Genomic DNA, 14,285 nt, shown 5'->3' on the forward strand with positions numbered 1-14,285 from the left:
TTTTTTTTTTTGAGACAGATTCTCAAAATTGTCACCCTGGGTTAAGTGCCATGGCATCATAGCTCACAGCAACCTCCAACTCTTGGGGTCAAGCAATCCTCTTGCCTCAGTTTTTCTATTTTTAGTAGAGACAGGATCTTGCTCTTGGTTAGGCTGGTCTTGATCTTGTGAGCTCAAGCAATCCACCCACCTCAGCCTCCCAGAGTGCTGGGATTACAGGTGTGAGCCACTGCACCTGGCCTCAGAAACTTATTTTTGAGGGCTAGTTTTAGTAATGTTGCAACTTTGTCAGAGCCCTCAGATTCTAATATCTTTCCATCACCTGACAATGAGCCAAAGCCACTTGGTTGACACCCTTCTTGTGACCACCCAGAAGTGCACTTACTTGGGGACCCTCTGCAGAAAGCACTGGTAACCAGGTGTGCACTTGCCATAATCTATCTGCTTTTGCCGTTGCTGGAGAACAACTTCATCTGTCTCTGTTTCCCACCTGCAAGGAAGTAATAGTGTCACACAAAGTGTGATTATACTGTAGTCATCAAGGCAGAAATCAACTCATCTCACACTCTCTTAGTCCCCAGCCTGATTTTCAAATTCACCTGGCATGGCAAGGCTTTGTGCTGACTCCCACACTCACTTTATCTATCCTAGAAGACAAAGAGTCTTCACATACCTTCTTTCTGAAGAAGTAGATTCTACAGATGAAAAGGGTATTGGGATAAAAACAGGATGACTACACTATGCCTCTCAGCCACTACTACCACCAAGATCCTAACATCAGATAAAGATGATATTTCTGACTTGTTTATCAAAGAGTAAAAAAAAAATTTTTTTTTGAGAGTCAACCTGTCGCCCTGGGTAGAGTGCTGTGGAGTCATAGCTCACAGGAATCCTCCAACTCTTGAGCTCAAGGGATCCTCTTGCCTCAGTTTTTCTATTTTTAGTAGAACAGGGGTCTCGCTTTTGCTCAGGCTGGTCTCAAACTCCTGAGCTCAAGCAATCCACCCACCTTGGCCTCCCGCAGTGCTAGGATTTCAGGCGTGAGCCACTTCACCTGGCCAAGTTTTCATTTTTGACTTTTGTTTCTCAAAGTGTGCTTTGCAAGCCAGCTGCATGGATAGCACTTGGAGACTTTGATAATTCCTAGATCCCACACCAGTCCTATTGAATCATCATTTTAAGAGCCTGCATTTTAAAGGGCTTATAAGGTTATTCTAAACATTTTTCTATCATGGAAAATTTCAAATATACACTGAAGTAGAGTATAGCATGACGCCTTACTACTCAAAGTACAGTCCTAGGACCAGCTACATCAACATCAATTGGGAGGTTATTAGAAGTGGAGAATTGTGTGCTACAACCTGACCTAGTGAATTAGAATCTGCATTTTAACAGGATCCCCAGGTGTTTAATATGTACATTAAACCTTGAAAAGCACAAATATAATGGACTCCTCTGCTCCTTATCACCCAACACTCAAGGAAAATCTTTTATCAGTACCCACCCAACAGGATTCTTTAAAAGCAAATCCTGGGCCGAGGTGGTGGCTCACGCCTGTAATCCTACCACTTTGGTAGGCCCACGCGGGTGATTGCCTGAGCTTGTGGGTTCGAGAACAGCCCCAGCAAGTGTGAGACCCCATCTCCAAAAAAATAGCTGGGCATTGTGGTGGGCAAAGGTAGTCCCAGCTACTTGGGAGGCTGAGACAAAAGAATCGCTTGAGCCAAAGAGTTTGAGGTAGCTGTGAGGTATGACGCTATGGCACTCTACCAGGGGCAACAAAGTGAGACTCTGTCTCAAAAATAAATAAATAAAAGCAAATCCTTAACATTAATAATTTCATGGGTGGCGCCGGCCACATACACGGAGGCTGGCGGGTTCCAACCTTGCCTTGGCCATTTAAAGCAACAATGACAACTGCAACAACAACAAAAAAATAGCTGGGCATTGTGGCGAGCGCCTGTGGTCTCGGCTACCTGGGCGGCTGAGGCAAGAGAATCGCGTAAACCCAGGAGGAGTTTGAGGTTGCTGTGAGCTGTGACGCTACAGCACTCTACCCAGGGCGACAGTTTGAGACTGTCTCAAAACAAAGAATTTCAAAGTATCACCAAGCAGGTGTTCAAATTTCTATTGACAACAAAAAGTTTGTTATCCCTGGGATTGTAATAAGGATTATGCCAAGAGATGATTCAGCTTTTCTACTTTCCCTGAAAGGGAATCTGTTTTTACCCACACAATCTAGCGTCTCTCAGATACTGGGAAAAGAAGGGACCTTGAACAAGGAAAGCTCTAGGAAAGGGCCAGTGCCACTCAGTATAAACACACACACCTGTCTCCCCCCAACACCTGCCACACAGAAGGCAAATACTCCATCTCCAGCGAAAGGCTAGTGAAACTAAGAAGGAATGGTCCATGTAACGGCACGCGAAAGAAGTCAAAAATGAAGTGCTCATAACATCTTTCCCCTTAACCGCTCTTATTAGTACCCTAACGAATGATCACAGACAGCGAAGCGCAATTTAAATCTCCCGGGGTTCGCGAGGCTGCGCAAGGAAGAGTTCAGAAAAGGTGTGGCGGTTGGCCAGAGGGAGAGCCAATGGTGCCTCAGGCTCCATGTTGGGCGGAGCTTTCCTAGTGGCGTGTCTAACGCTAGTAGACCAATCGTCATCCTGCTCTGGCTCCGGGGCGGAGCAAATTTTGCTCCGGCCGGCAGTAGCTTACTCCTCCCGCGAGATGTACGAGCCCAACCATTGGCCGTGGCGAGGGGCGGGGATTTGGGCGCGCGGGCGGAGAATGGCTGATCCAACTGAGAGGTGAGTGCGGATAGGTTATTGAGAGGGCGGAAGGTTTGAACGGTCAACACCAGTGGCTATTGGTATTCTAGCACAGAAGCCATAACTTCCGCTGTCGGTCCAGGCTACCGGCAAATCCCGATTCTGACCTACCCAGTCGAGAAGTAGGATCGTAGTCTGGTTAACTGCATCCTTTCCCTAGATTTTTTTTTATTTTGCCCAAGTCTTCACTTGTGTCAATCCCTATCCACTTTCCCTTCTCCCGCAGGCAAGTCAGCCTCCAAACTTTAGGTAAGCACGGAGCCGTCTCCCTCACATAATCACAGAGACCCCTTTTGCACTTTTACGGTCCAGACGGGAGCCCGAAACGGAAGTTCAGAGGACTGAATGAGCATAATAGCAAATTAAGAGACCTGAGTACTTTCCCTTGAGGAGTCTTGAGGTTTGTGGCCTGGAACAAGTCAAAGTCCTCTCTTTATTCTACCTTTAAAAGTCCTGAGGTTGGCTCGGCGCCTGTGGCTCAAGCGGCTAAGGCGCCAGCCACATACACCTAAGGTGGTGGGTTCAAATCCAGCCCGGGCCCACCAAACAATAATGATGGCTGCAACTAAAAGCCGGGCGTTGTGGCGGGCGCCTGTGGTCCCAGCTACTTGGGAGGCTGAGGCAGGAGACTCCCTTGAGCCCAGGAGTTGGAGGTTCCTGTGAGCTGTGATGCCACGGCACTCTACCCATGGGGACAGCTTGAGGCTCTGTCTCAAAAAAAAAAAAAAAAAAAGTCCTGAGGTTGCCCCTCTTCGGTAAGTTCAGTTTCCACGAAGAAGCTAAGTCTCTTCCAGTAAGTGTGTTTTAACTTTCAGCTGGGTTGTGAATCTCCCTTATGGGCTGCTCCTCCCCTAATACTGATCCGCTTGGCGAGAAGAGGTGAAGGAACTTATTTATTTTCTTCTTTGGTGAATGAATTTGGAAAGCTGAATGAACTGTGATGTACCTGTATAGATGATATTCTACTTCTAGCTAGATTTTGGGGTTTTTTTTGTAAGAACTCAGAGACCATGTCTACAGAACTCATCTCATCCACACCCGAGGAGGGGAGCTCTGGTTCAGGACCCAGTTTTAGGCTCAATCAGAGGAAAATGTTAAACTTGCTCCTGGAGAGAGACACTTCCTTTACCATCTGTCCAGATCTTCCTAGAATGCCAATGGACAAACTGCTTGGGGAGTCTTCAAACCTAAGCATTTTGTCTGGGTAAATCCACTTTTATTCCTTTGATTTTTTAAACAATTGAGGGTTTTTGTTTGCTTTTTAAATTATCCTAGCTCATAGGTCAGGATTTAAGTCTGACCTCTGACCTTGACTGTGTAATCCTTTTGAGTCTCTGGATTTTTTTCTGTGAAACAGAAAATATTTCTTCCTATTTTACTAGAATCTTGTGAGACTCAAAGGTTATGATGTCTGGGAAAAGTCTTAGAAAACTATATTGCATTATATAAGTTGGTTGCGTCATTAGTATTAATATTAGTGTTTTGGGCGCGGCACCTGTGGCTCAGTGAGTAGGGCTTCGGCCCCATATATGGAGGATGGGTTTGAACCCAGCCCTGGCCAAACTGCAACAAAAAAAATAGCCAGGCAGTGTGGCAGGTGCCTGTAGTCCCAGCTACTTGGGAGGCTGAGGCAAGAGAATCACCTAAGCCCAAGAGTTTGAGGTTGCTGTGAGCTGTGACGCCATGGCATTCTACCTAGGGTGACAAAGTGAGACTCTGTCTCTAAAAATATATATATATACATATATATATATAGTGTTATTGTATCTTAAATTCTGATCATACCATGTCCTGATGCCTTAGCTAACAAAGACAAGTACCTGAGAAATAGTTTTCTAAGACTTAAGGGAGAAATCAAATCTGTGAGTTTGTGGTACATAGGGCAGAGGATGTGGGGACAAGGCACTCCGTCACCAGCAGGCAATAAAAACAAAACTTTGGGCTTTGTGAAAAACAAAATTAGGCCAGGGGAGGTGGCTCACACCTGTAATCCTAGCACTCTGCAAGGCCAAGGCAGGTAGATTGCTTGAGCTCAGGAGTTCAAGGCCAGCCTGACCAAATGTGAGACCCCCATCCCTACTAAAAATAGAAAAAGTAGCTGGATGCTGTGGTGGGTGTCTGTAGTCCCAACTACTTGGGAGGCTCAGGCAGGAGAATCCTTGAACCCAGGAGTTTGAGGTTGCTGTGAGCTGGGATACCTCAGCACTCTACCCAGGGTGAAAAAGGGAGACTACATCTCAAACATAAATAAATAAATAAATAAATAGTTATCCTGCCTCAAAATTTTGGTAAGGAGAAAATAAGGTAGAGATTATTGTAGAGGGAGATTTTTCTCAGCCCATTCTATTTCCAAAAGGTAATTAGATTAATTTTGAACTGGTCAGATTATCTGATAGTCATTGAGGGATGTTTCAAATGAAAAGGATAATATAATCTTTGCTTTTTAAGGATACTACAACCTGAAAACAATCTTGATGTACTATTATGTCTCAACAGAGGAACCCCAAAATGTTGCCTTGATCTTTCTAATCTTAGCAGTGGGGAGATGTCTGCCACTCAGCTCACTACTTTCACAGACCCTGATGAAACTGGTAGGAAAAATGGAGGCAAAGGCCTCAAAGGAAAAAATAACTTTTAAGGGAGAATAGGATAGAGATGGAATGTGGTGAGAATAGAAGATGGAATTTTGTGGCTAACTAGAAAAAATTTTTTTTTTTTTTGAGACAGCCTCAAGCTGTCCCCCTGGGTACAGTGCTATGGCGTCACAGCTCACAGCAACCTCCAACTCCTAGGCTCAACCGAGTCTCCTGTCTCCACCTCCCAAGTAGCTGAGACTACAGGCGCCCGCCACAACGCCTGGCTATTTTTTGGTTGCAGCCATCATTGTTTGGAGGGCCTGGGCTGGATTCGAACCTGCCAGCTCAGGTGTATGTGGCTGGTGCCTTAGTTATTTGAGCCACAGGCACCGAGCCTAACTAGAGGATTTTTGAGAAGAATGAGTAAATCAATGAGAAGAGAACAGTCATAACACTAATAGGAGTCACTTTACATTTGAACAGTTAAACAGGAAAGAACATATTTTGTTGACTGATTAATGGTGGGGATGAAAGTGCAGTAGTTAGGATATGAGATATTTTGTGCCCTAGTCTACTCTTAAGATGGGCAAAGAAACCAGAATAAAGACAAATGTTGCCAACTAGTTCTGATGTGTTTATATAGGTCTGTGCCCAAAAGGAATGTTTCATTATTCTTTTTTTTTTTTTTTGCGGTTTTTGGCTGGGGTTAGGGTTTGAACCCACCACCTCCGGCATATGGGGCCAGCGCCCTACTCCTTGATCCACAGGTGCCACCCCAGGAATGTTTCATTATTCAACCAGTCTAGTATTTGTCCTAATTTCAAGCTTTCATTTCTACTTTGAAAAAAATCTTCATAAGTTAGCATAGTGCACTGCTTCCCATCATTTTTTCTTTCCCTGACGCATATAAATTCTTACGTCTCCATAAAATTGTGCATTATACTTTATACCATGAAGTGGGCACTAATCGAGGGGCTTTGTGTTCAAAAGCTCAGCCTTTGAAATGAATACGGCTTACTGGTAATGAAGAAAATCCAAAAGAAAAACAAGGTGTGGATAAGATAACTCCCCTACTGATTTTTCATATCTGATAGCAGGTCACTTGGATTCTTCAGGATCTCAAGAAATGCAGTTAGCTGAGATGTAAGTTCTGTTGCTAAATTAGTCCCATGCCTTTCAGCACGCAGACTCTACAGAGTACAAAACCTTTCAGTTTGGGTATAAGTGGGTTTCGAGCTCCAGATCCTTACCTTGAACACTTTTAAATTTCCCAGATGTAATTAATAGGGTTGGGGAATTGATAGCTGTTCTTGCCCAGGTTAGAGTGCTGTGGCATCATCATAGCTCACAGCAACCTCAAATTCTTGGGTTCAAGCAATCCTGCTGTGTCTGCCTCCCAAGTAGCTGGAACTATAGGCACCTGCCATAATCCGTGGTAATTCTCTTTTCAGTAGAGACAGGGTCTCAGGAACTCATGAGCTCAAGTGATGTTCCCACCTGGGCCTCCCAGAGTGCCAGGATTACAGGTGGGAGCCACTGCATATGGCCTAAGGCTGTTCATTTTAATCATCACATACAATCACAATTATCTTCAAAAATGAAGGGAAGGCCAGACTCTGTGGCTCACACTGGGATGCCTAGGCAAGTGGATTGCTTGAGCTCAGGAGTTCCAAGGCCAGCCTGAGCAAGAGCCAGACCCTGTCTTTACTAAAATAAGAAAGCTAGCTATACCTAGTGGCCCCCGCAAATAGTCCCAACTACTAGGGAGGCTGAGGGAAGAGTATTTCTTTTTTTTTTTTTTAATTTAATTTTAATTTATTTTTTGGGGAGGCAGGGCTGGGTTTGAACCTGCCACCTCTGGCATATGGAGCCAGCGCCCTACCCTACTGAGCTACAGGCGGTGCCTGGGAAGAGTATTTCTCAAGCCCCAGAGTTTGAATTTTTTGTAAACTGTGATGCCATAGCATTCTACTCAGGGCGACAGAGTAAGGCTCTTATCTCAAAATAAATAAAACCTGTGAGCTCAGGCAATCCACCTCCCTCAGCCTCCCAAGTGCTGGGATTACAGGAGTAGGCTGTATAGGCTTTAATTTGCACGTAAGAAGTTCTATATCTTAGGAATTAAAAGTACAGAGTGCAGGTTGTGGAATCAGTTTCTGGATTCAAGCAGCTTCCTACTTCACCAGCTGTGATTCTGACGTTTCTTAACTGCATTGCATCTTAGTTTCTTTATAACATGGAAATAATACTATTTCTCATAAATAGCTATCATAAAGATTAAATGAAAAATATGTATCTGGCATATACCAAACATTTTATAATGTTTGCTATTATTACTATTTTGGATACTGTTGGAGATCCTAAATTTTTTTTTTTTGAGACTGAGCTCAAGCTGTCGCCCTAGGTATAATGCCATGGTGTCATAGCTTACAGCAACCTCCCACTCTTTTTTTTTTGCAACCTCCAACTCTTGGGCTCAAGTGATCCTCTTGCCTCAGTTTTTCTATTTTTAGTAGAGCCAGGGTGTCACTTTTGCTTAGGCGGGTCTTGAACTCCTGAGCTCAAGCAATCCACCTGCCTCAGCCTCCCAGAGTGCTAGGATAGACCCTAAAATGTTTAGTCAGGAAATACTCAAGGAATAGAAACTAACTTTACTTATTTATTTATTTATTTAGAGACGGAGTCTTTGTTTTCCTCAGTAGGGTGCTATGGCATTATACCTCCCAGGAACTTCAAACTCTTGGGCTCAAAGTGATTCTCTTGCCTCAGCTTCCCTGGTAGCTGGGACTACAGTCGCCTGCCACAGTGCCTGGCTTTTATTTTTTTTTTTTTTAGAGATGGGTCCTCATTCTTGCTCAGGCTGGTCTTAAACTCCTGGGCTCAGGCAATCCACCTGCCTTGGCCTCCCAGAGTGCTAGGATTACAGGCATGAACCACTGTACCTGGCTAAAAATTAATTTTAATTCAAAACTTCTTAAATTACTCCAATTTTTCTACTTGGCTATTTTAATATTTTTAGAAATTTATCCTTTAATGTTTAGGTGAATTACATACTACTTTAGCACACTACAGAAGGCTTTCTTTCCATGGCTATTTTTGCCAATACATGTAAAAATTTCATTTATAATGCTTATATTTTGTTTGTATTGCTGTAAATGTTCTAACCCATGTCAACTTGGTAAGATCTTAGGAGAGGATAGAAATTAACAACAACAAAAAATTAGCCCCCAATAGTCAATGTTAGAAAATGAGTAAGTTGTAAATCGTATGTACTTAAGACATAGGACAAACTCATCTATTTTTTTTTTTTTTTTTTGAGACGGAGCCTCAAGCTATCCCCCTGGGTAGAGTGCCATGGCATCACAGCTCACAGCAACCTCCAGCTCCTGGGCTCAAGCGAGTCTCCTGCCTCAGCCTCCCAAGTAGCTGGGACTACAGGCGCCCGCCACAACGCCTGGCATTTTTTGGTTGCAGCCATCATTGTTGTTTGGCGGGCCCGGGCTGGGGATAACTCATCTATTTTTTGTGTGTATTTATATATATGTTGTTATCCAAGTGAGTGCTTTATCCCAGGATGTCACTTGAGTCTTAATATTTACCACAGAGAATATCCTATATATTGTTATTGGAAGAGACATATCAATTAAGAATAAGGCTTCTACAATGAAAGAAAGGAAAAACCCATGGAAAAATAATCAAGTAGTATTTGAGGCTTACCTGACTGGCAGTTTGTTTTAATCCATAGAAATCATCACCAGCAGCTTATGAAATACAGCTCAGTGAGTAGCATCTCTTTCAAGTTTGTGTTTGTTTCTCAGGTGGGAGGTAGAGGGTTTCCAGCTCACCTGTGACTTGAGAATGCTGATGTTCTCAGCACTCTCTTTTAGGCACAGCTTCTTTGTAGTACTCCAAATGGTTTGGACCATGGCCACAGAAAGAAAGATGCAAAGTATGGATCATCTGCAAATAAAGAAAATGTGAGTATTTAATGGAAACACAGATATATTAGTGGTTTTATTCCTTTGTGTAAAGCAGTCCATTGATACCATTGTGAGACCTAGAGCTGTTTATACCTTAGTGTGCTGGACAAGCAAATTGCATTGCTTTAGGGAAAATAAGTATTTTGTTTTGTTCTTTTTTCTTTTTTTTTTTTTTTTGAGACACAGCCTCAAGCTGTCACTCTGGGTAGAGTGCTATGGCATCACAGCTCACAGCAACCTCCAATTCCTGGGCTTAAGTGATTCTCTTGCCTCAACCTCCCAAGTAGCTGGGACTACAGGTGCCTACCACAATGCCTGGCTATTTTTTGGTTGTTGTTGTCGTTGTTACTTGGTTGGCCTGGGCGCAGACCTGCCAGCTCTGGTGTATGTGATTGGTGCCTTAGCCGCTTGAGTTACGGGCGCCAAGCCTTGTTTTGTTTTCATCAGGGTTTGACCCAAGAACAGAGATCTAGTTCCAAGTCCTGCATTACTATTTATGCTCAGTTGATCACTTTGAGGACCAAAAGTACTGTTACTACAATGTAAAGAATTTAGGAGGTGGTTGTTTTGTTTTGTTTTGCTTTTGCAGTTTTTTGCCGGGGCTGGGTTTGAACCCACCTCCAGCATATGGGGCCGGCACCCTACTCCTTTGAGTCACAGGCGCTGCCCCGAGGTGTTTTTGTTTGTTTGTTTTTTTAGACAGTCTCAAACTGGGACTACAGGCACCCAACCATAACGCCTGGCTATTTTTTGGTTGCAGCTATCGTTGTTTGGCGGACCTGGGCTGGATTCAAACTCACTAGTTCAGGTTTATGTGGCTGGCACCTTAGCTGCTTGAGCCACAGGCGCCGAGCCAGCCAGGAGTTCTTATTTTTAACAGATACCACATATGGATAACTTGCAGAACTTGTTCACAGGTTCTTTTCATGGCTTAACACTCAAGTAGATTTCTTAGGTTCTTCTTATTTCCCTCTTACTCTGCTTTTTAGCCCCTGTTCTGAGGAAGCCATAGTTGTTTTCATCTAAGCCAGGCCATCCTTATATTCTAAGTTGAAACTGGCCTCTCCAGAGCTACCTAATCACTAAGATAATTCTCTAATCTCTTCAACTAATCCCCTTTTCTAGGCATCTTTTTTTCCCCCTGCCTCTCATTCCTTTCACCAGGTCAGTATGCATAAAACATAGCTGCTGTTCTTTTCATGTCTAAAATAAGCCTGTGTTTTTGGTGGTTCTGATCAGCTTTTTCTTGATTCACTTTTATAAATCTTACCATTTTGTTCCTAAGCAGACATCCTCCCCTTTTACTACATACTTGTGACCATAAATTAGTATCCTCCAAAGCAAATCTATAAGTCATACATCAAAACCAAACCATAATTTACATCTTCAGAATATAGGGTTAGCCTTGATTACATTTAATGTATTTTATGAGGGTTATTCAATGGCTTCATCAGATGAAATGTTTTGGGCAGAGGCAACTAACACTTCTCTTCCTCTAACTAATGCAGTTTTTTTTTTTATGCAGGAAAACAATACTTTGAAACCCTTAAAGTGGCAGGCACACATGAACCTGAGATTTCGAAAGAGATTAGGGGGCCCTTATGTGTCCCCCCTTTCTCTGCTGGTGAGTCACTGAACATATCATCATTAAGAGTCATTTCAGGGTTATAGGCTGTGGAATGGCAAGTTTGGATTTACAACTTTTTGAATTTTACTAAGGTGACTTGGATGAGAAATGGGGATGGAAAAGTAAAGTTTGAGCAGGAAAAGAGAGGAACCATATATCTTTTTTTTTTTTTTTTTTTTTGAGACAGAGCCTCAAGCTGTTCCCCTGGGTAGCTCACAGCAACCTCAAACTCCTGGACTTAACAGATTCTCTTGCCTCAGCCTCCCAAGTAGCTGGGACCACAGGCGCCTGCCACAACACCCAGCTGTTTTTTTTTTAAGAGACAGAGTCTCATTTTGTCACCCTCGGTAAAGTGCCATGGTGTCACAGCCCACAGCAACCTCTAGCTCTTGGGCTTAGATAATTCTCTTGCCTCAGCTTCCCAAATAGCTGGGACCACAAGCGCCTGCCACACGCCCAACTGTTTTTTTTGTTGTTACAATTTGGTCGGGGCCAGGTTCGAACCCGCCACCCTTGGTATATGGGGCCAGCGCCCTACTCCCTGAGCCACAGGCACCACCTTGCCAGGCTATTTTTTGGTTGCACTTGTCGTTGTTTGGCAGGCCTAGGCTGGATTCGTACCTGTCCGCTCTGGTGCTCTGGCATATGTGGTTGGCACCTTAGCCACTTGAACCACAGGCACTGAGCCTTTTTTTTTGAGACAGAGTCTCACTTTGTCACCCTCGGCAGAGTGCTATGGCGTCACAGCTCACAGCAACCTCCAGCTCTTGGGCTTAGCCGATTCTCTTGCTTCAGTCTCCTGACTACCTGGGACTACAGGCATCCACCACAATGCCCAGCTATTTTTTTGTTGCAGTTTGGCTGGGGCTGGGTTTGAACCTGCCACCCTCTGTATGTGGGGCAGGTGCCCTACTCACTGAGCCACAGGCGCTGCCCGAGGAGAAATATTGTTAGGTTTTCTTTTTTCCCCTCCTACTTTACTCTTTAAGTATAAAGAATACCTTATTTTCTAATCATTTTAAATTTATTTTTAGGGATATAATCTTGCTATGTTGCCCAGGCTAGACTCAAACACCTGGACTTAAGACATCCTTATGCTTCAGCCTCCTGAGTAGCTGGGCCTACAGACACCTGCCACCAAGTCCAGCTAATTTTTCTCTTTTTTTTTTTTAAAGACAAAGTCTTAAGCTACTGCCTTGGGTAGAGTGCTATGGCATCACAGCTCACAGCAACTTCAGACTCTTGGGCTTAGGCGATTCTCTTGCCTCAGCCTCCCAAGTAGCTGGGACTACAGGCGCCCTCCACAATGTCAGGCTATTTTTGTTGTTGTTGCATTTGTCATCGTTGTTTTAGTTGGCCTGGGCTGGGTTTCAATCCTCCAGCTTCTGTTTATGTGGCTGGCGCCCTACTTACTGAGCTACAGGCACCACCCTAATTTTTCTATTTTCAGTAGAGGCATGGTCTCGATCTTGCCTAGGCTGGTCTGGAATTCCTGAGTTTAAGCTGTCTTTCCACTTCAGCTTCCCAGAGAACTAGGCAGGACCCACATCAAAGCCACTTCTTGTTTTTATAATAGCCATTTTTCTTTTTTTTGAGACAGAGTTTCACTTATTAACCCTCGGTAAGTGCTGTGAAATTACAACTCACAGCAACCTCCAACTCCTGGGCTTAGGTGATTCTCTTGCCTCAGCCTCCCGAGTAGCTGGGACTATAGGTGCCCGCTACAACACCCAGCTATTTTTCTGCTGCAGTTTGGCTGGGACTGGGTTTGAACCCACCACCCTCGGTATATGGGGCTGGCGCTCTACTCACTGAGCCACAGGTGCCACCCAATAGCCATTCTATTATATCACATTAGTTGTGCTTATGGGCCACTGAATATCTTCTTTGAAGAAATGTCTATTCAAGACCTGTTTGATTTTTATTGCTTTGTTATTATGAGTTACAGAAGTTCTTTACATATTATGAAATTAATCCCTGCCTGATATATGATTTGTAAATATTTTGTCCCATCCTGTGTGCTGCCTTTTTGCTCTTTCTTTCTTTAGAGACAGTCTTACTCTGTTCCCCAGGCTGGAGTGGAGTGGAGTGGTAAACTCCTGATCTGCAGTGATCCTCCTGCTAGGACTATGGGTGTGTAACACCATGCCTACCTAATTTTTAAAAACAATTTTTTTAAATAGAAGTCGGATCTCACTATATTGCCCAGGCTAGTCTCAAATTCCTGACCTAACACGATCCTTCTGCCTCCTATTCTCTTTTTTGAGACAGAGTCTCACACTGTTACCCTGGGTAGAGTGCTATGGCATCATAGCTTATAGCAACCTCAAACTTTTGGGCTCAAGTTATCCCCTTGCCTCAGCCTCCGGAGTAGTTGGGACTACAAGTACCTGCCACAATGCCTGGCTATTTTTAGAGATGGGGTTTCGCTCTGGCTGAGGCTTGTGTTGAACTCATGAGCTCAAACAATCTACCTGCCTTGGCCTCCCAGAGTGCTAGGAGTACAGGCGCGAGCCACGACGGCCGGCCCCCTTTTCACTTTTATTTATTTATTTTTTTGAGAGAAAGAGTCTTACTATGTCACCCTTGGTAGAGTACTATGGAGTCACAGCTCACAGCAACCTTCAACTCTTGGGCTTAAGCGATTCTCTTGCCTCAGTCTCCCAAGTAGCTAGGACTACAGGCACCTGCCACAATGCCTGGCTATTTTTTCTTGCAGTTGTCATCGTTTAGCTGGCCGGGGCTGGACTCGAACCTGCCTGCCTTGGTGTATGCAGCTGGCGCTTTAACCACTGTGCTAGGGCTACGGAGCCCCTATTCACTTTTTTAATAGTGTCCTTTGACACATAAAAGCTTTTCTTCTTTTGTTTTTTGGTTTTTCTTTTTTGGAGGCAGAGTCTCACTTTGTTACCATACGTATAGTGCCACAGAGTCATAACTCATAGCAACCTCAAACTTTTGGGCTCAAGCGATTCTCTTGCTTCAGCCTCCCAGGTAGATGGGACTATAGACTGCAACTTCCGGCTTTTTTTTTAGAGACAGGTCAGGAACTTTTGTTCAGGCCTGTCAGGAACTCATAAGCTCAGGGAATCCACTCAACTTGGCCTCCCAGAGTGCTAGGATTACTGGTGTGAGCCCTTGCACCCAGCCTTTGACATGTAAAAAGTTTTCACTTTGGTGAAAACCAGTTTAACCATTTTTTTACTTTCTTTATCTGTATTTTTAGTGTTGTTATCCAAATGCAGTGTCATGAAGTCCTCCCTCCCTT

General features: G+C 44.0%; 1 protein-coding gene across 1 annotated transcript in view; it reads left to right on the plus strand.

The window, feature by feature from the left end:
* Positions 1-3,844: 3,844 nt before the first annotated feature.
* CDC25C (cell division cycle 25C) overlaps positions 3,845-14,285 on the plus strand; it is a 36,431-nt gene continuing 25,990 nt past the window's right edge. The window contains exons 1-6 of the mRNA XM_012807076.2: positions 3,845-4,038; positions 5,331-5,425; positions 6,508-6,553; positions 9,156-9,189; positions 9,298-9,387; positions 10,916-11,014. Coding sequence (XP_012662530.1) covers positions 3,845-4,038; positions 5,331-5,425; positions 6,508-6,553; positions 9,156-9,189; positions 9,298-9,387; positions 10,916-11,014 — 558 coding nt within the window. The remainder of the gene's footprint in view (positions 4,039-5,330; positions 5,426-6,507; positions 6,554-9,155; positions 9,190-9,297; positions 9,388-10,915; positions 11,015-14,285) is intronic.

The sequence above is a fragment of the Otolemur garnettii genome, unplaced genomic scaffold (assembly GCF_000181295.1).
Source record: "Otolemur garnettii isolate 467f Iridium unplaced genomic scaffold, OtoGar3 scaffold00003, whole genome shotgun sequence".
NCBI classification, from domain to species: Eukaryota; Metazoa; Chordata; class Mammalia; order Primates; family Galagidae; genus Otolemur; species Otolemur garnettii.